This window comes from Cyanistes caeruleus, unplaced genomic scaffold, assembly GCF_971803275.1.
Source record: "Cyanistes caeruleus unplaced genomic scaffold, bCyaCae1.hap1.1 HAP1_SUPER_30, whole genome shotgun sequence".
Lineage (NCBI taxonomy): Eukaryota > Metazoa > Chordata > Aves > Passeriformes > Paridae > Cyanistes > Cyanistes caeruleus.
In genome coordinates, this window is record NW_028256295.1 from 211,254 (window position 1) to 238,214 (window position 26,961).

The 26,961-nt window shown below is 52.6% G+C and overlaps 3 protein-coding genes across 4 annotated transcripts in view; 1 reads left to right on the plus strand and 2 right to left on the minus strand.

The window, feature by feature from the left end:
- The window catches only part of LOC147645212 (serine/threonine-protein kinase pim-1-like), a 102,997-nt gene that overhangs the window by 62,271 nt on the left and 13,765 nt on the right, over positions 1 to 26,961 (minus strand). The gene's annotated exons all lie outside the window — the stretch shown is intronic.
- Positions 1 to 26,961, plus strand: part of LOC147645213 (uncharacterized) — a 96,038-nt gene that overhangs the window by 57,619 nt on the left and 11,458 nt on the right. The window contains exons 2-3 of the mRNA XM_086874892.1: positions 17,993 to 18,071; positions 18,263 to 19,258. Of these exons, the coding sequence (XP_086731018.1) occupies positions 18,272 to 19,258 (987 nt within the window). The 5' untranslated portion in view covers positions 17,993 to 18,071; positions 18,263 to 18,271. The remainder of the gene's footprint in view (positions 1 to 17,992; positions 18,072 to 18,262; positions 19,259 to 26,961) is intronic.
- The window catches only part of LOC147645216 (uncharacterized), a 220,440-nt gene continuing 219,649 nt past the window's right edge, over positions 26,171 to 26,961 (minus strand). For both annotated transcript variants that reach the window (XR_015282409.1, XM_086874880.1), the window contains one exon: positions 26,171 to 26,728. Coding sequence is in view for 1 of the 2 variants with exons in the window: in XM_086874880.1 (XP_086731006.1) it covers positions 26,485 to 26,728 (244 nt within the window). In the remaining variant the exon portion in view is untranslated. The remainder of the gene's footprint in view (positions 26,729 to 26,961) is intronic.

Below are 26,961 nucleotides of genomic sequence, written 5' to 3' on the forward strand. Positions count from 1 at the left end.
TTCCTCTGGCTGAAGCTCTTCCCACGCTCCAAGCACTTGTAGCGCTTCTCCCCATCCTGAAGCTGCTCATGGACCACCAGCTCAGAGCCCTGGCTGGATCTCCGGCCGCCTTCCCGGCACAGGGTGGGTCTTTCCTCCTCAGAGCACCCTGGGATGGGTTTGGAGCCCCTCCTCCTGCGGGACCTCTGGGGATTTTACTCCCCGTTGGATTCCTCCACTGTGGAGCTGCTCACAGTGGCCTCTTCCACGAGGTTCTGCTGTGGGGATTTGTCCTCCCTGGTCTCCATCCTCAGCTCCTTGTCTGGGGGAGGAAGGACAAGGAGAGGATGGGATTTGCCTCCGTGCCAGAGGGAAGCGGAAGATCCCCCCAGTGCGTCCCCGGCAGGACGGCGTCGGCAGCGGGGTTGTCCTGCAGCTGGGGGCCAGGCTGGGCTGGGAGATGGAGCAGGAGAGAGGGGGAAAGGGGCACTGACTTCCTCCTCACCTGCCTGGGTGTCCTGGGGCATCTTCCTCTTCCTCGCAGCCTTCTTCTGCATGCAGCTAAATTTTGGGAATGGGAAATCCTGGTTTGGGGAAAACAGGGGATGAGCACATTGAGTTTGAAGGTCCCTCTACCCAAGTCCATCTCCAGAAGTCACCCGGCACCTGGAGTCCATAAAAACCTCTCAAACACCAAGATTCAGCCCTGAAAATATCTCCCAGGAGTTCCCCATCTCTGGTCTCTCCCCTTTGATGTTCAGGGATTCCTCCCTGTCCCAGCTGCTGGGGGTCACTCTTGCACTGGGGGTCCCCTGTCTGCTCTGTCTATACCTGCCCACCCCAGGCTGCTGGGAGTGCCAGGAATCCAAAAAGTTCCCCCGGTTACCAGCTCCCCACTTAGGGATTCTGGGACCCCCCAATTTACCCCCAAGAGGTATTTTCTGCTCAGGTTTGGAGTTCTTCATTCTCCAAACATCCCCTCAAAAAGCCCAAACCAGGGACTCCTCAGGATATCTGGGCTGAGCTCCCACTCCCCTGTCACCTGTGGGATGGGGGGATGATGATCCCATCCATGGGGGGGGCTGTGAATTCAGGGAGTGCTGGACCTCGTGGCCCCTTCTCCTTTCCCTGATTCTCCTTTGTCTCTCCTCTTCCTCTTGCTCCCCCTCTTCCTCCCTCCTCCATCTCTTCCCTAACCTCACCTCCCGCTCAATCCCCCACGCTATTTGAGCCACTAAGAACACAGCTCCGCGCCCAAACCTCCTGCCGTGCCCCCCGCCCTAAAGAGCCCGATTAGAGCTCCCCAGGTTCCCCCGAAGTGCTCCCGAGCCGTGTACATTCGCCCCGAGCACCTGCAGCCACGGCTCGGATGCAAAAGTGTTCTCCAAGCGCTTCCCCACACGGCCGAACGCGCCTTCCGATCCACTTCCGGGACTACAGCTCCCATCATGCTCCGCGGCGCCCATAGAGCGCTATTCCAGCCGGGACTTCATCTCCCGTCATGCCCCGCGCCTCACCGGAACCCATTGGAGCTGCGCCTTCAACTCCCGTGATGCTCTGCGGCCCCACTAAGCCGTATTATACCGGCGCCTACAACTCCCATCATCCCCCGCGGCCCACAGATTCCCTGTTACAGCCCCCCAAGTGCCCCCCTGGACCCCCAGGTGCTCCCCCAGACCCCGAATTGTCCCACAGAATCCCCAAGTGCCCCTCCAAGTGCGCACCCGACTCCCCCAAGTGTCCTCCAGATCCCCAAATTCTCTCTAAATTCCCTTCCCAGACCTGAAACTGCCCCAAATGTTCCCCAGAAAAGTCTCCATGGACCCCAACGTGGCCCCTTTTACCCTGTCTGAGAATAATTTCAAAATTACGACCAAAGGACTAAAAATAGGTATAATTAGCATAAAGAGTGAGAAATAGTTGTCAGCTAATTAATGAAGGCAATTGTGGTACTTAGAGCCAGAGAACAGTAATGTTTTTTGTTCCTGAAAAGGTATCAATTCTTTTATATAAATGCAAAAACATGGCTATAAGAATAGAGAATAATATTATTATAAAAATTAAATTTTTATTTTTATAAATTTATTAGATTTTAATGATAAACAAAAAATGATAAATGTTCTCAGTGCTTTGGGATGTCAGTCCCAGGTGGGCGATGTCAGACATGCTGAGGCTCGGGGTGAGGAGCAGGTTGGCCAAACAGGGGCAGCCCACAAGGGGCTCATTCTTCTCCCTGACCAGCCCTCCTCAGGAGACATTCAGCATCAGGATTGTAAAGAGCAAATCGTGACCTCCTGATCAGTACACAAAGATGTTTTACAGTTTGAACAGTAGAATGTTGTCACCGTAAGGGGCCTTCTTTGTTAATATAGCTCATGTTGTGTCATGTTTGGTAAATACCAATGTTGTTGTACCAGCCTTGTTAATGCCACCTGGCCTTGTCTATTGCCTCTGCTGCTCCCGGCACCCCCCATGGCACCGATGACAGCACCCAGTGTGTAGATGAGCCCAACTCCCATGGGGGGTAGCACCCAGGGGAAGTGGGATTAACATCCAAAGACCCCTAGAATCAGCGAGCCAGGGCACAAACCGGACTCCAAACTACACTGAGGAGCAAGGGAGAACATTGAGCAATTGACTGATGTTCCAGACTTTATCACCATAACTAAACCACATTTGCTCTCCACGACTACCCAAGATTTACAGTAAACCAGAGTCCTTCTAGAGACTCTCCTGAAGGCAGAATCCCCAGCTCTGCCCTGTGGCAATATTGAACATTTTTTCCTCTGGGTCATCCATTTGGAACAGCAGTGGTTGAGCTTCCCCCACCTAGAGCTGCCCTCAATAAAGGCATTAAAAAGGAGCTGCCCTCCTTGCCTGTTCTTTTCAGAAGGACTGACCCCGTGGCAGAGTGACCCACGCTGCAGCACTGTGAGGGGCTGTTCCCCATGGGATGGACTCAGCTTGGAGAAGTTCCTGGAGAAGTCTCCGGTGGGAGAGAGCCCAGGGTGCAGCAGGGGAACGACTCCTGTCCCTGAGCAGCGGGAAAAGCCCCGGGGGATGGAGTGACCATGGCCCCATTCCCTGTGTCCCTGCACTGCCGGGGGAGGAGGCGCAGCTGGGAGGAGGGAGGGGTGGGGGAAGCTGGTTTTAAGGGTCTTCCTTTACTTCTCATGATCCTGCTCTGAGTTTTTGGAGTTTTCTGCCAGAAATCTCTCTCCTCCCCCACTCATCCACAGGGATTTGGGGCAGTTTTCCCTTTTTTTGGGGAAATCCGAGCGATGCACTGAGGCACCTAATTAGAGGTGGGAGAAGTGCGGCTCCAGGGCTTCCCGCTGAGCCGGAGCCACCGAACACCCAGGGCAGGGAAAAGCGGGCCGGGAGCTGCGGAGAACTTTGTTTGTGTTCGGAGCTCAATGGCGGCTCGGGCCGGGCCCGTTCCAGGCCTGTTCCTCATCTCCGCCCTTCCCCTCACACAGCCCGGGGCGGGCCCTGAGAGCGCGGGGCGGGGCTGTGCCGTGTGCAGAGCCCGCCACTGGCTGCGATTGGCTGCTGCTGCCGTCACTCGTGATTCTGGCGCGCGCTGATTGGGCAGAGCGGGGACAAGCCCGGCCCCGCTGGCGCCCCCAGGGCGGCCGTGGGGCAGGAGAGCCGCCATTGCCGGAGCGTCTGTGCGGGCCCGGCAGCGGCGGCAGCGGCCGGAGCCCGGTGAGGCGGCGGCGGAGCTCGGAGACGGCCCCAGCCATCGCAGGTGGGAGCCGCGCTCGTTTCTGCGGGGGCTCGGGGCTCGCTGCGGGCCCGGGAGGGGGCGGCAGGGGGCTGTGGCGGGTGGCTTGTGCCGTGGCCGGCCCGTGTTGGCCCTGGCGTGAGGGCGCTGCGGGAGCGGCTGCCCGCGGTCTCCTTCCCGCTGGGGCCTCGGCAGGAGCCGGTGCCGGAGCAGCGCTGGCTCGTCCCGGTTCGTGTCGGTAGCCCGGAGGTGGCTGCGCTGTGCCCGGGGCTGGGCGGGAAAATTCCCGGCGCCAGAGGTTTGTGTGGCCAAAGGAGCCCGAGGAGCGGTGTGAGAGTGACTTTATTGCTGCCCAAAGGGAGAGGCCGTGGGGCATTTGCCGTGCGCTCTCTCCAGCTGCTGGAGGACGCGGCCTCGTTTTTGTCCTGATTTTCCCGGCCGCGTGTCCCTGTCCCTTTCCCCACTGGCGGAGGTGCTTGGAGGGTTCAGACTTCCCCATCTGCCTCCTGCATGTCCCGGTTAATATGTACCCACCACTTTTGTATAACATCCGATATTGATGGCTCTGTTAAGTCTTTGTTCTTCTGGAAGTTCAGGAATTTAGCGGGACTTTGTCAGAGCAGCGGTCCTTGTCAATTGGTAACATTTTCTGAAACTGATGCTTTTTCCCATTGCTTCCTTATGTGCAAGTCCGTGGCCCTATCTGCAAGCAGATTCACTCATTGACTCTGTTTTTTCTTCCTGGGTGTTCTTTGATTTTGGGATTGCTCTCAGTGCCCTCATTCTCTGTCCTTTTGTAGCCGTTTGTGGCTCAGGAGGCCTGGCTGCCCCCTCCATCCCCTTGCTCAGCTGCTGAATGAGCTGCACTCAGCAAGGTGTGTGCATGGTGAAAAGATGAGAGTTGCTGTAGAACATAAGAGGAGAAACTGCATTCGTTTAACCCATGGTCTGCCAGGGAACCACAGAAATGTTGCCCATGCCCATCCTTTCCATGTTTGGACCAGTACATGAGCTCTTTTCTTCTATCCTTTGTTATCTGTTTCTCCACTTTACCTTTGTAATCTATTTTCCAACAGCAGTTTGAGTCATTTAACTTTGCACAAACTCTGCCTCCTTTTCCTGCTGAAAGATAATGTGACTCTATCCCATGGTGAAATGTGTTCCTCATCTGGGTGGATTGGTTGGGAAGAAAGTCAGGAACTGGAGCTGTCTGGTTGGGTATTATTTTGAGGACATCATGTAATCTAACTATACCATGGACATGATAAATTAGTTCTCTGGCTCCAGATATGAATTTGTTAGGGTTCCCAGGGGCTGGTCCATGGTGTTGCAGGATTTGTTCTGGTGGCTGTTTGTCTTTTCCCCATTTTTGGGTATTCCCTCCAGCCAGGGTTGCATCAATTTTGGGCTTTTCTCTGATTAAATCAGCACATACTTGGATTCCCAACTGATTTCCCTTAACTTGGGGTAGCAAAAAAAACCCCAGTGCTCTAATTCACCCTGGATAACATAGAAAGTGAGAGCACAAGTTGGGGTGGGGAGTGGGATGATTCTCCCCCATTTTTTATAGTGAAATTTTCACAACAATCTCCATTTCCAGTTTTCCTTTTCAGCTTAACCAATTTCTGCTGCAGAGTCAGATATCCTCACCATGGGCTCTGCCTTTAGCTGTGCAAATTCCATCTGTGCCCCCAGGCAGAGCTTGGGGTGAGGGGCAGAGGAATTCAGCCCAATTCCTCCCCCAGGCAGGAACACCCTGGTACATTGTCCAGGCTTTGCCCCAGGGGTGTTAATTTGCATTTCTAAAGCTCCTCTGCTGGCTGCCTGGAATGAAGCTTCTCTTCCAGGGCAGCCATGGGATGACTCACATGGAGGGCTCCCTCCCCCATCTGCTGTTTCTTTGTTGTTTTTTTTTAACAATTTTCTATTAACTGTTTCCATTTTAAAGGGCCACCTTTCAAACTCTTCTAGTTTTCAAAATGCAGCTTAAAGGTGAACATGGAAAAAGCCATACCATAATGTTGCCATCACTACGAGCCACACACAAACATAAAAACAAAAATTAGAAAGAAATCAAGTATTTTCTTTTTCTTCTCTTCTGACTAAAAACTGATTCTCACACCCCTGGCCCAAACAGAACTGACAATATAAAAGTAGAATTATTATGAAAAATTCTTCTAATGGTGTAATCCTTTCACTGAAACTGTGAAAAGCAAAAACTCTCCAACAGTGTCTTTAGAGAAATAAAGCATTCCTTGATTCTGAACAGACTCATTTCAACCACACATAGTCTGCATGTGCAGAGAAAATCATTCCATGACATGTGAGTTTTACTAGATGTTTCCTAAACTTTATACAGTCTGAACCCATAGAAATCCATTGGTTTAGTGTTCATTGTTTCCAAGTTGTGGAGTCCTTAGTGTTTGGTTTCCTGTTGCACCCGGATTTCTGTGCCTCTGATGTGAATTTGGTCTGCACTCCTGGATTTTCTGCTCAGCCTTTTCCAGACCAGGTGTCTCCAGCTGTGCCAGGGCAGTGTCTGGGGTAGATGTTGGTTGATGTTTGCTGTGGGGCCTTGATGTTCTGTTGATGGTCGTTGTCTTTGTGGGAATCTTTTGGGCTCTTCCCAGTCTGTTGAGATGTTAAGTTCATCTCTGCTGAGAGTTGGAACATCCCTTAAAAGAAAAACCCTTTAAAATTCCTTTTCCCAAGGCAAATGCAAACCAAGCCTGACTGGAGAAATCAAATAAAAAATAATTTTACACCTGGTATATTTTCCAATACTCTAATCCCAGCCAGCCCAGAGTGTGAGTGTAATTGAGAGCCAGAGTGGAATTCTCACGGTGCCTTCCCCAGCAGCTGTGGCGAGGGCAGGCACAGAAAGCCCTGAAGCTCCAGCAGTGCCAGCCAGGATTGTCCCGCAGGGGCTGGAGATGGCAAAGGAGGGTGCCCAGGCCGAGGATTTCAGCAGAGGATCTGTGGGCAGCCCCAGGGGCTTCCCTCGCTGGGGAGCCCTGGCTGCTGCTGCCTTGCCTTCAGTGCAGGCTCAGGGGCGGCTCCCATCCTCCTGCTGCAGCCAGGAAATCCAAATCTGCGGGGCTGCAGAGCCCTTGAGCCGAGGCTGAGGGGTCCCCCCGTGTTCAGCTGTGCTGGGGCTGTTTCTGTGCTCAGGGACACTTGGAATGGGCCGTGCCACTTGGCCACCAGAGCTGCTTCTTTCCACTGCTTCGGCAGGACCCGATGTCCTGCTTGGGTGTGTCGCAGTAGAGATGGACAATGACACCTGTTTCTTCTTCCATCACAGCCAAAGCTTTATTGCACACAGCTTATATTTACATGGTTATCAGAAGGCTCCGTGCTTAATTCCAGTTGGTTGGGAACTCAGTTAACTGGTTGGTAATGGTGAGTGTACACGTCAATCCAAACTTTTCTCTCTAACAATGTTTACATACTTCTTCTACTGATTCCCATGGGACAGATCCCTTGTTACTACAGGTGCACTTTTTTTTCTCCCCAAGAATAGTTTGTTATGTTAACAAACTTTTCATTCTCAAGATGTTTTTGCATGGGAACTTGTCAGGCCAGCTGCTAGCTACACTAAGCCCACGTAACAAGTCCTAAACCATGATTTTCCAAGTCCTTTCTTTTGTAAGGTTTTACCTTTATGTGACAGGGTGTTGTGGACAGCAAAGTCCAAAGGTGGGTGTGTCTCAAATCTCTCCCAGCCCGGGTCTGGATCTCTCTCAATTCAATGCAGGCATGGGTTTCTCCCCAGCCCCCTCTCCAGGCTGTTCAAACAGGAGGCTGGGTTAAACCCTTCCCCTGTCCTCAATTCTAAATCCTCCTGTGCCACTGAACAAGTTTCATACTGCAGTCACCGAGCTCTGCTCATCCATTTAGGGGCTCTGTTGGGGTACGTGGGAGAAGGTGAGGAGGGGTTCCCGGGGGTCGTGTGCCCCCCCGGGAGCGCCTGTGACTCCCCCATGTCCCCCCCATGCGGGGCTCACCCCCTTTTGTCTCTGCCAGAGCTCCTGACCCAGCTCCTGCCGTGCCCTGGGAGGGGCTTTGGGGAGCCCCCTGGGACCCCCTTGGATCCCCATTCCTGGGCCCTGGGACCCCCCCGCATCTCCTTGCCCAGCTCCGGGACCCCCTGCAGCCCCTTCTCCTGCACCAACAGCGCCCTGCACCCCCTTTCCCGGGGATCCTCCCCTGCCAGCCCCTGGATCCCCCGGTTCCGTCAGCCCGGGGACCCCCGGAGCCCCATTCCCGGCCATCCCGGGGCACCGCACCCCCAGGTCTCCCTTTCCAGGGAAAGCCGAGCTGGGCACGGGGCTCTCCAGCCGCTCTGGCATTTCTGATCACCCCAAGGAGAGGGAGAGAGCAGCAGAGAGAGAGAGAAGGAGATTGGGAATCGGGGCTCGGGCTCCCAGCGCCCGCTCCTGCTCCGCCGGGGCTGGGGAGCCGCAGCCGCAGGAAAAATGGGATCCGCGGATGCCGGGGCTTCCCTTGCTTTGGGCCGAAGCCGGCGGATTCCAGGCGGAGTTTGGGCGCAGGGCCCGGGAGTTCAGCCCAGTTTGTCCCGGGGGTCCCGCAGTGCGCGGCCGAGGAGGGTCCCGGGGGATCCCGGGAGGGGATCCAGAGGAATTCCCTGGAATTGCTCCGTCCCCTCCCCCCGCGCTCCCTCGGGCACTTTCGCTTCCGCCTTGGCCGCCCTGCGCCGCCGGGATCTGCCCGGCGACCGGTGACGTCACTGCAGCCTCGGGCTGCCACTGGCGGGCAGCAAAGAGCGGCGCCAATGGCGGGGCCGGAGGCGGCTCTGGGGGCGGGGCCAGGGCTGTGGGCGGGGCCGCAGCGGAGCAGCGCGATGGCTCCAGCGCTGGGGCCGGGGGCGCTCCCGGGGGGCGGCGAGAGGTGAGGGGGACCCCCGGCACCGGGACTCTTTGATCGCCCATTCCGGAGCGCCGAGGGGCCCCTAAACCCCCATTCCTGGGCGCCGCCATCCCACCGAACCCCCATTCCCGGCCGTGGGTCCCACTCTGCACCCCCTTATCCGGCGCCAGGAACGCCTGCACCCCTTTCCCGGCCATCCCGCCTCCCGCAGCCCCCAGAGCCCCCTTCTCCTTGACCCATTTAGCCCCCGGACCCTATTCCTGCCTCTCCCAGCAGCCAGCCCCTCCTTTCCTCAGCACTCAGGACAGCCGGGACCCCTATTCCCAGCCATCCCGGCTTTCCCTGCCCTGTCCTGGCAATGGGGACAGCGGGGACCCTTGGAGCTCCCTTTCCTGGGTACAGGAACGCCCTGAACTCCAGTCATGCCACATCTAGCCAGCCCTAGCCTCCCCTCTTGTCACTCCTGGCATCCCCAAATGCCCTTCCCGGCTCTCCCCGTCCCCCCTTTCCTTCAGCCGTGACCCCCCCGATCCCAAATCTCCAAATGTCCCCCCAGTTCTCCTCTCCCTGCGTTCCCTGCACGCGGCGCTGTCGGAGCCCGGCCCGGGCTTCCCGCAGTCCATGTCCATGGGGTCCCTGGCTGGGATCCCCTTCCAGCGCCGGCGCAGCGAGCGGGGCCGGGCGGAGCCGAGCCGGGATATTGGGATAGCCAGGGCTGGGATCTTGGGATAGCCAGGGCTGGGATATTGGGATAGCCAGGGCTGGGATATTGGCATAGCCAGAGCTGGGATATTGGCATAGCCAGAGCTGGGATATTGGGATAGCCAGGGCTGGGATATTGGGATAGCCAGGGCTGGGATATTGGGATAGCCAGGGCCGGGATATTGGGATAGCCAGGGCCGGGATATTGGGATAGCCAGGGTTGGGATATTGGGATAGCCAGAGCTGGGATCTTGGGATAGCCAGGGCTGGGATCTTGGGATAGCCAGGGCTGGGATATTGGGATAGCCAGGGCTGGGATATTGGGATAGCCAGGGCTGGGATATTGGGATAGCCAGGGCCGGCACAAGGAGCGGCACCGGCACGGGGCCAGCGCGGAGCTGCAGATGCTGCAGCAGCGGCACAGCCAGAGCGGGGGGAGCCGGGGCTGGGGGATCTGTGGGGCTGCGATGGCAACTGTGGCACCGCCATGGGGATCCCTGAGATCCAGGCTGAGGGATTAACAAATTCCCTGGCTCACAGCTGCAGGGAATGTCTCCGGAAATAGGTCAGATATGGGCGGGAGGCGCTGGAGTGTAAAGGTGGGGAGGGCAGAATTCCCATGGGAATATGGGAATGGGAATGTGGGATTTGGGAGGGCAAAATTTGGGAACCTGGGAATTCCCACGGAAATTCCATGGATGGATCTCAGACATCCCATTCCCGTGAAATCTCCATGGATGGATCCCACTGCTGTCCCATTCCCATGGGAATTCCCCAGATGGATCACACTGCCATTCTATTCCCATGGAATTCCAAGGGCAGATTTTCCCATCCCACTGCCATGGGAGCTCCAATCCGGTTCCCACCCAACCCCATCCTGGGGATCACCCTGTTCCTTGCCATCCCCACCCCCTACAAGACTCCTGGGGGTCCCCCCATGACCCACCCAGCCTCCCAAAACTCTTCCTGGGTCCCCCCTCATCCCCTCACAATGGGAATTCAAGGGAGTCCCCCCCGTGTCCCCTCCCCCAGGACTTTGGGGGTCCCACCCGACCTGTCTGTGCACCCCCAGATTTCTTCCACAGCCCCCCTGTGATGGTGGAGGGTGGGGGCCGAGTGCTGGTGCCCCCCTGCCTGCAGCAGATCCAGCGGTGAGGGCAGTCTGGGGGTCCCTCAGCATTTGGGGTCCCTGGGATTTGGGGTGACCCCCCGGGCCCCCCAGGATCTCCCTGAACACGCTGACGCTGCCCGTGGGCAGTGAGAAGGTTCAAACCCGGCACGGGGTCCCCAGCACTGCCACCCGCATTGCCCAGGTACCCCCAAACCTGCCGAGAACCCCCAAAGCCCCCGGGACACCCCAACCTCCCCTGATCCCAAACACATCCCTGGATGCTCCAAAAACTCCCCAAAACCGCAAAACCCCATACAGCCATTGAGAAGGTTCATACCTGTCATGGGGTCCCCATCTCCATCACCAGCAGGTTCCCCAAAACAGCCTTGAGATCCCAAATTCCACTCCCGGGAAATTCCCCCATCAGGACCCCTGTAAACCCCCTTGAGAACTTCCAAAAAACCATTGTGGCCCCAAAAACACCCAGAACTTCCAAAAACCCCCAGGAAACGCTCACAAAGGTTTATACCCAGCATGGAGACCCCATCACCTTCATCGGCATCACCCAGGTACCCCCAACCCCTCCCGGGACCCCCAACCCCTCCCGGGCTCCACTGCCGGAACCAACGGGAGCGGTGTTGCCCTTTTAAGAGGAGTTACAGTGGGACCCGACAACACCGGGGGCCCTTAAAGCGGCCATGGTAGAGAGAACCCCCAAAATCCACCCTGGGGGGACAAAACATCGCCTACAGGGGCTTGGGGTGGGGACACCCCTAAAAATGTCACTTAAAGCCGTCATGATCCCCCCTCAAAAGGGGCTTGTGGGGCTGCGGCCGCACAAACACCCTAAAATGGGGAGGAAAAAACACCCCTGTAGTGGTGGGATCCCCCCCAAAAATACCTGAAAAAGAGAAAAACTCCTCTTGAGAAGGGCCTGAAGACCCTGGAAGGCCCTGGAAGAGGGACAAGATCCCCTCCTGTGCTGGGGCCTCCCCGAGCCGGGAACTCTCCCGTTCCTGCACTCGGGGGAGCCCCGAACGACGGCGGCTCCTGGGCTGAGCCCCCCTCAGCCGGGGCTGCGGGGGGAACTGGGGGGGCTGGGACGGGGCTTGGGGCTCCTGGGGTGAACTGGGGGACCCTCAGTGCTCCCACCTCCCCCTGTTCCCCTGTCCCGCCCCGTTCCCATTGTTCCCCCAAAGCTCCGCTGCCCCCAGCTCGGTTTGGGGGGGACCCAGCCCTTTCCCATCGTGTCCCGGCCCGGCCCCGCTCACCCGAGGGCTCCGAACCACGCCCAGGGACAGAGGAGGGACAGAGGAGGAGGAAGAGGAGGGACAGAGGAGGAGGAAGAGGAGGAGCAGGAGGAGGAAGAGCTGGAGCAGGCAGAGGAGGCTCCACCTGCGCTCCCCGCTCTCTGCATCTGCAGCTCCTTCGGGACCATCGTCCCCCATCCCGCAGGTGCCCGGGGAGGGGGAGCTCGCCCCAAATACCCCGGGGCTCCCTGGCTTTGGGGTTTTTGGGGGGGATGTTTGGGGATGGCAGGGCTCCAGAGCCGAGCCGCAGATGCCCCTCGGGGGCACCCCGGGGGTCCCCGGGAGGTGTTTTTGGGGGGTCCCGGTGGCGGTGGCGGCAGAGCCCCGGCAAAGGGGCCGGGGGGATGCGGGTCCGGCATGGCCGGGAAAGGGGTTCGGGGCTCCCGGTGCCGGCAGTGGCTGCTCCCAGCATTGCCCAGTTGCTCACCCCGTGTGGTTTCAGTTTCCTGTGCGCCCCACGATAAGCCAAATCACTCCCAGTCATTCCCTATTAGAGTACAATTTGTCTCCATTTTATCACATTTTTCCACATTTTTATCCAATTTTCCCCATTTTTATCCCATTTTTGCTCTATTTTCCTAATTTTTATCCTATTTCCATATAGTTTTCGTCATTTTTATCCTATTTTTTATTTTTCACCAACTTTTCCCTCATTTTTTTTTCTTTTTTCCTCCATTTCTGCCTTTTTTATCTCATTTTTCCGCAGTTTTCTCTATTTTTTCCTTTTTTTTTTCCTATTTTTCCTCCACTCTTATTCAGTTTTTTCCCTATGTTTTCCTATTTTCCCCCCAATTTTTTTCTATTTTTAATCTATTTTTTTTCCCATTTCCCCATTTTACCATATTTTTGCTCCATTTTTCCCCATGTTCTCTCCTGTTTTCCCCATTTTCTTCCATATTTTCCACCATTCTTGCAATATTTTTACCATTTTTATTCCTATTTTTACCTCAGTTTTCCCCATTATTTTCCCCATTTTTATCCTGGTTTTATCTCATTTTTCCACAATTTTATCCCAATTTTTTTCCATTTCTTTCTCCCATTTTTCCCAATTTTTCCTCCATTTCCATCCCATTTTCCCCAATTTTTCCCTATTTTTTTCCAATTTTTTCCCTAATTTTGGCTCCATTTTCCCCCATTTTTGTTCCATTTTTCCTGTCATTTTTCTCAGTTTTCCCCCCATATTTTTGTAGTTTCCCCCGACTTTTCCACGTTCTTCCTCCATTTCTATCCTATTTTTCTCGATTTCTCCTTATCTTCCCCATTTAATTATCCCAAAAATTGAAATTTGGGGAAAAAAAATAGAAATTTTGGTGGGAAAAAAGGTGCTTTGGTGGCAAAATTCCATGAATTTAAATCACAGCTTTCCCATGATTTTTCCATGATTTTTCCATGATTTCCAGCCAGAAGGAGGTGTGGGATTCATTCCAATATTCTGGAAGCTGGAAGAGGACCAAGCCATCAGTCTTCCAAAAAACCTGGAGCACTCAAAGGTGCAATTCCACCTTTCCCCACTCCCCGGATTCTCAGGTCTGGAAATTCTTCCACAACCTCCCAATCAGGCAATTCTCAAAATTCCATGGAAATATGGGATAGTTGGATTCCATCCTGGTTTTTTCCTGATTTTTCCCATTTTTTTCCCAGTTTTTGTCCCTTTTTTCCTGTTTTTTCCTGATCTTTCCAGATTATTTTCCTCTTTATATTCCTCACTTTTCCCCCGATTTTTCCCAATATTTTCCTAATATTTTCCCAATTTTTTCCCAATTTTTTCTTTCCTTTTTTTCCCATTTTTCCTGATTTTCCCCTCTTTTTTTCCCAATTTTTTTCCTGTTTTTTTTTCCAGTTCTTTCTCAAATTTTCCTGATTTTTTCCTGATTTCCCTTGATTTTTCCCTCTTCTTTTCCCAAATTTTTCTGGATTTTCCCCAACTTTTTCTTAAATTTTTCCCTCATTTTCTGTTTTTTCCCCTGATTTTTCCAAAATTTTTCCCTGATTTTCCCACAATTTTTTTCATTATTTTTTCTGATTTTTCCAGTTTTCATTTACTTTTTCTTTTCCTTATCTTTCTCTCATTTTTCATAATTTTTTTCAAATTTTTTTCCCATTTTTTTCCTGAATTTTCCCTCTGATTTGTACCAATTTCCCCCCATTTTTTTCTAATTTTTCCTGACTTTTGCCTTTTTTTTCTAAATATTTCCTGGCTTTTTCCCAGTTTTTTCCCATTTATCTGTGGGGTTTTTTTCCCTGTTCTCTTTTCCTCATTTTTTCCCTGATTTTTTCCTTAATTTTTCCCAAATTTTTCCCAGTCTTCTTCCTCTTTTTTTTCCACATTTTTACCCATTTTTTCCCTATTTCTTCCCCCATTTTTTCCTGATTTCCCCTCTTCTTTTCCCAGTTGTTTCCTGGTTAGTCCCCAATTTTTTTATAGTTTTTCCCTGATTATTTCCCTGTATTTTCTAGTTTTTTTACTGATTTTTCGTGATTTTTTTAGGTTTCTTTCCTCTTACTTCTCAATTTTCCAAATTTTGTTCCTGATTTTTCCTGATTTTTTTCCTGATATTTTCTCTTTCTTTTCCTGATTTTTTTTTCAGTTTTTTCCCAATCTTTTCTCAAAATTTTCCTTGATTTTTGCGGTTTTTCCCATTTTTTTGCCCATTTTTCCCCCTGATTTTTCCCTTTTCCTTTCCCAAATTTTTCTGGTTTTCCCAGTTTTTTCCTGATTCTTTTTCATTGTTTTTTTATGATTTCTTTTCCAGATTTTTTTATCCTTTTCCTGATTTTTTTTCCCTTATTTCCTTTGATTTTTCTTCTTTTTTCACAATTTTTTTCTGATTTTTTCCAACATTTTTCTCAAGTATTTCTGTTTGTTCTTTGATTTTTCCAAATTTTTTCCTTATTTTTCCCAGGGATTTTTGTCTTTCTTTTCCTGATATTTTCCCTTATTTTTATCAAATTTTCCCCAATTTTTTTCATGCTTTTCTCTTTTTTTCCTTCTTTTTCCAGATATTTCTGCCTTCTTTTCTCAAATTTTTCCTAGTGTTCTCCCAATTTCTTCTCAAATTTCACTGATTTTTCCTGGTTTTTTTCCAATTTTTTTCATTATTTCCCATTTTTTCCTAGATTTTATTCCTCTTTGTTTTCTTGATTTTTTTCCTGACCTTTCCCAGTTATTTCCCAGTTTTATTCCTGGCTTTTCCCATATTTTTCCTATATTTTTCCTGTGTTTTCCAGATTTTTCCTTATTTTCCTATTTTTTCCTGATTTTTTTTCCTGATTTTTCCCCATTTTTTCCTGATTTTTTCCTGATTTTTCCCAGGTTTTTTGCACTTCCTTTTCCTGTTTTTTTTCCTTGATTTTTCACAATTTTTTTCTTGAGTTTCTTCTTTTTTTTCCCAAATTTTTCCTGGTTTTCCCCAATTTTTTGTCAAATTTTCCCCTGTTTTTCCCAAATTTTTCCCAATTATTTCCTGATGTTTTCTTAATTTTTTTGGATTTCGCCTTGATATTTTTCTTTTTCCCTGAATTTTCCCTTCCATTTTCCTTGAATTTATCCTGGGTTTTTTTTCCATTTTTCCCCAATTTTCCAGTTTCCTTCACACTCCCAGTATCATCCCAGTCACAATCTAATCCCAGTAACACCCAGTATCATCCCAGTAACTCCCAGTCTGATCCCAGTCACTGCCAGTCTAATCCCAGTCGCTCCCAGGATGAGGCCAGTGGCCCCCAGTTGCTCCCTGGCAGTGCCAGTGTGACCCCAGTAGCCTCCAGTGGGATCCCTGGGACTCCCTGTCTCTCCCAGTATATCCCAGTCAGCCCCAGCACGCTCCCAGTCATTCCCAGCTCCTCCCAGTTGCTCTCAGCATGATCCCAGTTGTTCCCAGCCACTCCCAGTCAATCCCAGTATGATTCCAGTCACCCTCAGTGGGATCCCAGTCTCAGCCAGCAGGGACCCAGCTGCTCCCACTGTGATCCCAGTATGATCCCAGTTGAGTATGATCCCAGAATAGTTGCAATTCTTCCCAGTTCCTACCAGTGTGATCCCAGTTGTCCCTGGAATAGTCCCAGTCCATCTCAGCATGGTTCCACTCACTCCCAGTTGCCCCCACCACTGTTCCAGCTGTTCCCAGTATGGTTATAGACACTCCCAGTATATCCCAGTTGCCCCAGTAAGGTTCTGGTTACCTCAGAATGATCCCACTCTTTCCCACTTCCTTCCAGTATGATCCCAGCTGTGGTCTCAGTTCCCTCAGCATGGTTCCAGTACCTTCCAGTTGATCCCCAGTTGCTCCCAATGTGTCCACATTTTCCTCCCAGCATGGGCCCAGTAGCTCCCAGTAACCCCCAGTCAGGTTCCATTCACACCCACTGTAATCCCAGTGGTTCCCAGTGCTATCCCTGTAGGAGCCATTGTCACTCCCAGTATGGTTCCAGTCACTTCCAGGATGATCCCAGTCACTCCCACTACAATCGCAGTCACTCCCAGTATGAGCTGTTGTACCAGCCACCCCCAGTATGGTTCCAGTCACTCCCAGATACTCCCAGTATGGTTCCAGTCATGGCCAGAGTGACTCCCTGTTACTCCCAGGATGGGCTCAGTTGCTCCCAGTCACCTCCAGCATGGTTCCAGTCCCAGCCAGCGCCTTTGCAGTCACCCCCAGTATGATCCCAGCTAGTTCCAGTAGGATCCCAGTATGACCCCAGCATGGGCACAGCCGCTCCCAGGATTATCCAGTGTGGTTCCAGTTGCTCCCATTTACTTGCACTGTGGTTTCAGTCTCTCCCAGTCTATCCCAGTTGCTCCTAGTCACTCCTTGGGTGCTTCCAATGTGATCCCAGTTGCTCCTAGTCACTCCCAGTCACCCTGAGTGCAGTCCCAGTTGCTGCCAGTATGGTCCCAGTCTTGCACAGCGTGGCCCAGCTGCTCCCACTGTGATCCCAGTAGGACTTCAGCATGGTTCCAGTCACTCCCTGTTCCTCTCTGTGTGATCCCAGTTGCACCCAGTTTAATCCCAGTATAGTTGCAGTCCCTCCCCAGATGATCCCAGACCCTCCCAGCATGGTTCCAGTAATGCCCAGTTGCCCCCGGTGCAGACCCAGTCAATCCCAGTTGTTCCCAGTTGTCCCCAGCATGGTTCCCGTTGTTCCCAGCGTGATTTCAATTTCCCCAGGATGGTCACAGACATTCCCAGTATATCCCATGTGCCCTCAGCATGCTTGTGCTCACTCCCAAGGATTCCCAGTTACCCCAGTAAGGTTCCAGTTACCCCAGTCCAAACCAGTCCCTGCCAGTGCTGCCACTCCTGGGATCCCCCAGCCCTCTCTGTGTTCCCCCCTCCCACATCTCCCCAGAGGAGCCCCAAGGGCTGGCAGTCCCCAGCCAGGGTCCCCAGCCAGCCCCAGGTTGGATCTGCAGCCCCCAATTTTCCCAGTTTCCCTCTCCTTTTCCCCGGGCCGGGTTCCCCCGGTCCCCAGCGGGTGGGAGCAGCGGAGAGCCCCGCGCTGCCCATCCCGACCTGTCCCGGCTCCATCCCCGCTCCTGCCGTGGGCTGTGAGGGGTTTGGGAACGGGGCACCGAGGGTGTCACTGCTCCTGGGGGAGGAGGAGGAGGGATGGAAGAGGAGGGATGAAGAAGGAGAGGGAGAAGGGATGGGAGTAGGAGAAGGAGTTGGCGTTAGGGAGGAAGAGGAGGAGAAAGGATGGAAGGGGAGGAGAGGAAGGAAGAGGAGGGACAAAGGAGGATCAGGGTAAGGAGAAGGAACCACGAGGTCGAGCACTCCCTGAATTCATAGCCCCTCACCCATGGGATGATCATCCCCCATCCCACAGGTGCCTGGGGAGGGGGATCTTGGCACAAATATCCTGGGGCGTCCCTGGGTTGGGATTTTGGGGGGATGTTTGGAGAATGAAGAACTCCAAAGCTGAGCAGCAAATGCCCCTTGGGGTGACACTGGGGAGTCCAAGCATCCCTTATTGAGGAGATGGAAATGGGGGGAACTTTTCAGATTCCTGGCACTCCCAGCAGCCTGGGGAGGGCAGGGACTGAGCAGACAGAGGACCCCCAGTACAAGTGTAACCGTGAGCAGCTGGAACAGGGGGGAACCCCTGAACAGCAAAGGGGAGAGACCAGAGATGGGGAACTCCTGGGAGGCATTTTCAGGGCTGAATCTTGGTGTTTGGGATGTTTTTATGGACGGCTGGTGACTTCTAGAGATCGACTTGGGCAGAAAAAACTCCCTAACCCAATGTGCTCGTGAATTGTATTTCTCCCCAAACCAGGATTTCCCATTCCCAAATCTTGGCTGGATGGAGAAGGAGGCTGCGAGGAAGAGGAAGATGCCCCAGGACACCCAGGCAGGTGAGGAGGAAGTCAGTGCCCCTTTCCCCCTCTCTCCTGCTCCATCTCCCAGCCCAGCCTGGCCCCCGGCTGCAGGACAACCCCGCTGCCGACGCCGTCCTGCCGGGGACGCACTGGGGGGATCTCCTTCCCCTTCCCTCTGGCACGGAGGCAAATCCCATCCTCTCCTTGTCCTTCCTCCCCCAGACAAGGAGCTGAGGATGGAGACCAGAGAGGACAAATCCCCACGGCAGAACCTCATGGAAGAGGCCACTGTGAGCAGCTCCACAGTGCAGGAATCCAACAGGGAGGAAAATCCCCAGAGATCCCGCAGGAGGAGGGGCTCCAAACCCATCCCAGGGTGCTCTGAGGAGGAAAGACCCACCCTGTGCCGGGAAGGCGGCCAGAGATCCAGCCAGAGCTCTGAGCTGGTGGTCCATGAGCAGCTTCAGGATGGGGAGAAGCCCTACAAGTGCTTGGAGTGTGGGAAGAGCTTCAGCCGGAGCAACAGCCTGATCTGCCACCAGATGATCCACACTGGGGAATGGGCCTACGAGTGTGGGGAATGTGGGAAGGGCTTCAGCTGCAGCTCCCACCTCATCATCCACCAGCGCATCCACACTGGGGAGAGGCCCTATGAGTGTCCTGAGTGTGGGAAGAGGTTTCAGACCAGCTCCACTCTCCTTGAGCATCAGCGGATTCATACGGATGAGAGGCCCTTCCGCTGCCCTGACTGTGGGGAGGGCTTCAAGCACAACTCCCACCTCATCACCCACCGGCGCATCCACACTGGGGAGAGGCCCTTCGAGTGTGGGGAATGTGGGAAGAGCTTCAGACAGAGCTCCAGCCTGATCTGCCACCAGAGGACTCACACTGGGGAACGGCCCTATGAGTGTGAGGAATGTGGGATGACCTTCAGCCAGAGGTCCCACCTGACCATCCACCAGATGATCCACACTGGGGAGAGGCCCTATGAGTGTCCTGAGTGTGGGAAGAGGTTTCAGACCAGCTCCATTCTCCTCAGGCACCAGCGGATTCACACGGATGAGAGACCCTTCCGCTGCCCTGAGTGCAGGAAAGGCTTCAAGCACAACTCCACCCTCATCAGGCACCGGCGCATCCACACTGGGGAGAGGCCCTACAAGTGTACCCAGTGTGGGAAGAGCTTCTCCAGGAGCTCTAACTTGACCCAACACAAACGGAGGCACCGGTAAGGGAAGCCCTGTGAGTGCCCCAAGTGCAGGAGGAGCTTCGTGTGCTGCCTCAGCTCCATCCCCCATCAGAGGACCCACGTTGGGCAGAGCCCTGATGACCCACGGACCCAGTGATCTGTTTTGGGAAGACACTGGGCTGGTGGTCATTTTGATTTGGCCCTGATATTCTTTTAATTCATCTTCATCCCTTTAAAATAGACAAAATTGGGGTAAAAAGTCAAGAAATTCATCAAAGGCATCTAAAGCCTCACTTTTTACTAGTGCTTGAAGGGATTCTGGTATTCAGGGAGGTAATGGGGAGGGTTTTGGGGGTATTTGGTGTATTTGTCTCCATCTCTTGGCACTCAAGGAGATGAGCGAGTTCTATCTGTCACCTCAAAACCACTCAGTGCCATTGAAATCTACTCAATCCCACCCAAAATTCCTGGATTCCACAGCCCCTCAGGGTGTGATGTCTTAAGTTTTAGCTTTCCTATTTTTCATATTCTGCACTGCCTAGGTTTGTAGTTTTGAACTTCCTATTAAGTGTTAGTGAGCTCTCTTCACAGAGTAGGTAGACAAAACAATTCCTTTTCTAGCTTGATACCAAGGACAGTCGTTACAAGTTCCAGGCCCAAAAGCATGAAGAAGGGTGGACTGAAGAGAGAAAACAAGAAGGATGGGAATTCATCATCTGAAGCTGTAACTGGAAGATGAGCCCCAATATGCAGATGGACTTAAAATTCTAAAAATGTGAGACCTCATGATCATTTTTGTGACCATTTTTGGTCCATCTTGGGTGTAGCCCTGGCCAGGTTCTTGTACTGCCCAAGGTGTATCCTTTAAGGCCTTTTAATAAACTTTATTCTTAACTCTGTCCAGCCCCTGTTCTAGGTCAGCCTTCTGAAGGCATCAGGTGGAATGGGTTTGGAAGGGGATTGGGTGAAGTGGGATGCAGATCAGGAGGGGTGAGATGGGCATTGGGTGGGGCAGGATGGATGTGATGGAGTTTGGGAGGTGTGAAATGGGGGAAATAGAGCTTGGGAAGGGGGTCTTGATGTCCAGCAGGGATGGGATGGGTTGGGGTTGGGATTGGGGAGGTGGGGTGGGGTCTGGAATGAGACAGCCAAAGTTTGGGGATGATGAATGGAGGGGGAGCCCATTACTGAGTGAGGTTTTGTGTGAGGTGCCCCTGCCCAGGGAGGCAAGGATTGAGTTTCAAATGAACATTGTTAAAGTGAGGGGTGTGGGCAAGAGTGAATTCCATCCCTCAGCCTCAGAGGATGTGCCCTGCGAGCCCAGGAAGAAACTCCACTCTGGACCCCTCGTGAGGTGACAGCCCAGGGATTTCTGATTGGGTTTGGGCCCCTGGGGTTTCTCCCTTGCTGTGTTCCCAGTGGTCCCTGACCTTGAACTCCACCCTGGTTCTCAAACCCCATCTCCCTGCCTCTGTTTGGGGCTGTCTCTGGATCTGAGTTTGTTCCTGAGCTGAATAAATGGTTTCCTGAGCAGAATCCCATCTTGTTGGTGTCTCATGCCTGTTCCTGGTAACTGTGGCTTCCCTGGACATGATCCTGCAGCCCTGGAATGCAAGGCTCTGCAAACTGGAGACCCGCCCTTGACCCCCTAAAAATCCAAAAATTCCCTAAAATTTGCCCAAATCTCCCCAAATTCCCTTAATTTCCCTAAACTGGCCTTTTTGTTCCCTTCGCTGCCTCTGCAGACGGTGTCTTGGGGACACCTCCAGGAATTTGCAGGGGGTCTTTCCTCCCCTGCCACCCCCAAAAAACCCACTGCTTCTGGGAAAAAAATTCCCCCAAATCCCTTTGATTCAAGGGGGAGTTCCCACATTTTTTATGCATTTTTTGGGGGTTCCCCCCAAATTTTTCAGTTTTTTTTACCTTTTTTTGCCAGTTTTTTTTTTGGTTTTGGCATTTTTAAAAGTGAAATTTTGGGGGGGGGGTCCCCCAATTTTTTTTGGGGGGTCCCTCAATTATTTCCTGGGAATTCGACCCCTCCCTCGATATATCCTTTGTCCCCCTCCCCCCAAATTGGGTTGAGGGGATTTTTTTTCTTTTTTTTTTTTTTCTGTTTTTCTTTATTTTTACCTTTCCCCACCCTTGTATTCTTTTTTCCTCTTTTAATTTATTTGTACTTAATTGGGGGGGCTCAGGGGCAGGAATTTTGGGGAGGGGTCACCTGGGGGGGCTAGAAAATTTGGGGAGACACCCATTCCCCCAAAAAACAGGAAAAATCACAGCAATTCTGGTGTTTTCCCCCCCATCCCAAGGTGTGAAAAATATGAAATAAAAAATTTACGTTCTCAACTTTTCTGGAGATTTTTGGGGAGGGAGGTGTGATTTTGGGGTGGCGGGTTGGGGAGGAGTTGCTGTTTTTTTGCAGGGGAGTCTCCCAGGTTTTGGGGTGGAATTTGGGAATTTGGGGGAATTTGGAGGTTTGGGGGGAAATTTGGGGTGTTGGGGAGAAACTTTGAGGGTCCTGGGGGAATTTTGAGGTTTTAGGGCAGAAATTTTAGGATTTTTTTTGTAACATTTGGGGGTAGGTGGAGGAAATTTGGGGTTTTAGGGAGAACTTTGGGTTTCTCAGGGGGAGGATTTGGGGTTTTGGGAAAGAAATTGGGGTTTGGGGGGGAAATTTGGTGGTTTTGGGGGAAATTTGGGGGGGGGAGAATTTTGGGGGTTTTGATGAATTCTGGGGTTTTGAAGGGAAATTTGGGTTTGGGAGGAAATTTGGAGTTTTGGGGTGGGATTTTGAGTCTTAGGTGGATTTGGGACTTTGGGGGGAGTATGGGGGTTTTGGGGTTTTTGGGGTGATTTGTGAGGAATTTTGGTATTTTTGGGGAGGAATTTGGTGGTTTTTGGGGGAATCTCAGGGGTCCTGGGGGGGGTTCTGATTTTGGTAAAGGGGATTTGGGGAGAATTTTTTGGGTTTTGGGGGAATTTCCATTGATGGGGATGGGTCCTGATCCCATTGAGAAGGGGCATTTTGGGGAGGCCTGAATTTGGGGGGGGGGGTCTCAGGGAGGATTCCCCATTTTGGGGCAGGGTTTGGGGTGGATTTAGGAGGATTTTCCAGTGATGGGGAGGCATCTTGGGGGTGGGATTTGGGGAGGGGTCTCATCAGAGCCCAATCCTGAGCTGGAAGTGGGGGGGATGTTGGGAGTAGAATTTGGGGAGGATCTGGGGGGAGATTTTCCAGCCATGGGGAAGGGTCCAGATCCTGGGGCAGTTCCTGAATTTGGGGAGCAGTCTGGAATTTGTGAGGGGTCTCATTGGGGCAGCAGGAGGGGATGGAAGTGGGGCCTGATGTTGGCACAGCCGCTCTCCAGGGGGGCCGTGGGCAGATCCTCGGGGGGTGCTGGGGGTCGCGGCCGCAGGCGCTGCAGCAGCGAGGTCAGGAACAGGAACAGCTCTGCCCGCACCAGCGCCTCCCCCAGGCACAGCCGCTGCCCTGTGGGGAGGGGGCGTCAGCACCACCCCACCACAAAGGGTCGGGGGTCCCAAAAGGGGTGGGGGTCTCCAGAGGGGCTGGGGGTCCCAAAGGGATGGGGGTCTCTAGAGGCTCTGGGGTCCCAAAGGGGGCTGGGAGTTCCAAAAGGGGCTGGGGGTTTCAGGGATTGGGGATTCAAAAAGGGCCAAGGGGATTCCAAAGGGTCTGGGGACTTTGGGGGCTATGGGATCCCAAAAGGGTCTGGGGTCCCAAGAGGGTCTGGGCTACCCCAAAAAGGGTATGGGGGGTCCCTAATGGGTCTGGGAGCTTTGGGATTGGGGTCCAAAAATGGTCTGGGTGTTTCAGGGGTGGGGGTCCCAAATGGGTCTGGAGTACCCACCCCGAGGAATTTTGGGATTCCAAAAGAATGTAGGGCCACACCCCAAAGGAATTTGGGGATTTTTGGGATTCCAGAAGGATTTAGGACTTCACCCCAAGGATTTATGGGATTTTTGGGGTGCCGAGAAGGGCACAAAGGCCTCATTGCACTGGAACTGACCCTGCTCATCCAGGATGTTCCCAGGGTCAAATTTTGAGGATTTTTGAAGGATTTGGGGTTGTATAGGACCGAGCTCAGCAGGGGGTAAATGTCTGTGTCCTGTGGGGTCAGGTGTGTGGCCAGAAGTGTCATTTGGGGTCAGGTGTGGGGTCAGAGGAGTCCTTTAGAGTAATTTGGGGTTATTTGTGGTAATTTGGGTTCATTGGAGTCATTTGGGGTTACTAGGGTGTAAGAGACAGTCTGAAGTTTCCCTCATCTGCCTCACAACCATCACAAGAACAGAGACCGAGACCCTGAAGACCCCAAGGGAATTTGTGCAGGGGTTCTGGCCCGGTTGAGGTGGAAGCTTGCCAGGTGATGGTTTGCAGGTGTGCTTGTTGTGCTGTCAGGGTACACTGCCTTCATTCCTGCTGCTGAGCAGGGACTTGTAAGGAGCAGCCTGTTCTGTACCTTACACCTGCTTCCCAGAGCAAGGGGTCTCATCACAATAGCCTGGGAATTTCCCCACCTCTTGGCCAGCTGCCCCTTGCTTTGAAACAGACTGTAAAAGTGACTTTTCCAAGTTACTTTCTTCGAGAGAGATCTCCCCATTGAAGAAGACACCGGCGACCCTGTCTCGTCTGTTGGTAACTATAACCACCTCTTTTCTCTCTTTACGTTGGCTCTTTACCCCTCTCTCCCTCTATCTCTCCCTCTCTCCTTCTCTCCCCCTCTCATCTATCACATAACCCTTGCTGCTGGCACTAAAATAAAGATGCATTATTGCTGTTGTGATTTAAACTGAAATCCCCTGGTGTCCTTTTTGCACTCTGAGATCAAACGAACCTCTCACGACTCCCACTTGTGTTAGGGGATCGTGACACTCGGCAGCGGGGTGACCCAAGGTGCGGCTTAGAGCAAATGCTCCACGGCACAAGGATATTGGTAGGCGCATGGTGGAGACAAGGATGAGGAGGAGACCTCCAGTATGGGTTCCAAAGGCTTCTACTCCACTGCAGGGTCCAGGGACTGAAGACTGAGAACACAACTGTGTGGGGGTTTTTATATGGGGGAGGCCAGAGGGAGGGTACAAAATTTTAACCAATAGGAAGAAGCTGTGGGAGGAGTGGAAGGTTCCATTCAACAATACAATAGGGGAAACAAGGGGAGCAGAGTGGGTCACATGGGCCAATGGGGCATTGGAGATCAGGGGATTTTCAGAGGGGTGGCTCAGGTAGGAGGCTGGCCTAAGGGAAGACTGACAAATGGGTGTAATGACAGATGGGGAACATGAGAAAACAAGGGGTGGGCTTGAGGCAGGATTTGATAGGTGGGTAGGAAGATACAAACTAGGAGCAAACCAATGACTTAGGGGAATAATGGGAGAAACCACTCAAACAAAACACACCACAACAATAGAACTGTTAACCATTACAGGAGGTGGCATCTTCAGGAGGCAATGGATGTGAGTGAGCCCTTGCCACATTGACACTGATTGTTCTGTGTGGAAAGGGACACTGAGAACTTGCCTCCAGCATTCTCCATGGATCTCAAACTGCCATGTGCCAGGGCTTCCAGATAATCCATGTTCTGATCTCAATCTAGAAGGGAGAACAAATCAGAACCCTTTCCATGGTGCCCCCAGCAGAGCTGCATCCGCCTTTGTCCAGCAGGAAAAGGGATGCGGGCAAAGCGGGCAGGTGCCACCCTGCTCTATTTGTGTGCCAGACCTGAGCCTCAAATGTTTCTGGTTTCTTAGCTAATTTCTCCCTGGCTCCTCTTTAACATGAGCAAAAGAAGAGCATCACGCAATCCAGTCTGGCAAATAAGTGAACAGCTGAGTGCTTCCACTAAATTAAAAACCCAATGTGCTTGAAAGCCGACCTTCTGTTCACTCAGGCCTCCTCACCTTTGTAGATTGGGTGAGTTTATAATACTGGTATGTGGGTTTTAGGAGTATGTGGGTTTTTATCTGTGATAGAGATGAAGAAGTGTTGAACTCGTTCCAATGAGCTGCCAAAAGCAGTGACTTTAGTCCCTCTTTGGCTGGGGAGCAGCACTGGCCTTGTTGAATGCCGGCAGCAGCACAAGCAGGACTCCTCCAGCAGCAGGGACACGCCACAAGCCAGGAGAGGACCATGACACCAGAGGGGATGGTGGCACCAGAGGGGACGGTGGCACCAGAGGGGACCGTGGCACCAGAGGGGACCGTGGCACCAGCCATGCCCAAGGTCTGAACAGGGTGGCAAAGTCAGGTGGTGCTACCCGGCTGCATGAACAGCCCAGGCAAGGCCTGGTGAGGAGCCAGGTCTGGGGGCCATCCAAGGAGTCCTGTCAAGAGCAAATGGTTCTAATTCTAATTCTCTCTGGGATGAAAAAGGAGCAATCTTTAGAGTGAACTGGTGCTAATAAATATTTGCTCACATATGGTGGGGTTTCTCTGCAAATGGGCTTTGATGGGAAATTTCTGACCACATTTAGTTTTACTCTTTAAGTCGAGCACCTGCGTATCTTTGTTGAGGAACAGAGAATTGTTTGTAGCTCAGTATTTCCTCAGGAGGAGCCTTTCATTTTAGCACAGGAGGAAGGTAAGGCAAAGTTTAAAAGCTTTCCCCTCCTGAAGTGACACACTTTCTGAGGAGTCTGTGAGGAGAATTCCCCTCAGCCACTGCCAGGGCTGTTTGCCTCCTCTGCAGGCTCAGGATTCTGGGAGTTCCACGAGCCTCAGCTCCCACAGTATTTTCCTTTTAATATTTCTTGTTTTGCAGTACACAGGGAGAATATTTTGTGCTAGATTCTCTTCTGGGTTTTGAGGTGAATCTTAGTAATTCTGTTGATTTTCCTGTCCAGACGAACTTTTGGTAGATAGGAAGGAAAAGGGAAGAAGTACAATGGAAAATCAATTGCTCAAAAATTGAGAGGCTCAACCACAGTAAAAATGAAGTCTAAATTGAGGAATTTTTTTATTTTTTTTTTCCCTTGCTAGGTGGGGTAAAACATGAAGTGTTAATAAAGTTCTTTGAAAAGATTCAGCAAGCACCTAGCTATATGAAAATCAAAAGAGTGAAGGATGAGACGAGGCATGGGAAGAATCTTCAGCCCTTCCCTGTTGAAAGTAAAACAGTAGGAAAACTGCCTCTGGCTGTTACCCAAAGGTAACGTGTTATTTGCAGCCAAGAGCAGATGGCCCAAGCTGTTGGTGGCCCAAGCTGTTGGTGGCCCAAGCCCTGCCGTGACTGGCCCACTTTCAGTCCTAACTGGACCAGGGTGGCCGGCTCGGGAGGGGAGGAGGTGGGGGGATCTCAGGGGGCTTCTGCTTCACAGCCGGGCTGGGGGGCCGTGGAGGAGGCACGGAGTGCTGGTGTTCTGCTTTCTGGAACGATTCCTCCTTCTGAGGCCACGTCTGAGAGCTGTCAAACCGGACAGTCTTTGGGCTCCCTGGGGGCGAGGGAGAGTCGCGCCTTCTTGGCCGGGAAGCTGGAGCTGCAGCAGGGCGACTGTGGAGAGAAGAGGTGGCTGAGGCCCCCAGCTGCCGCTGGCACACAGGGACCCTCCTGCACAGCAGGGCCCAGAGCTGCCAAGGCTCCCCAGCACGGCTGGAGCTGCTGGCACAGCTTGGCCCAGCTGGACAGCTGCCCCTCAAGGCCCTGGAGAGCAGGGGATGGCTCTGGGCAGGGTCCCTGGCCAGGAGCGGGCCCCAGAGCACCTCTGCCTGTCAAGGGCAATCTCG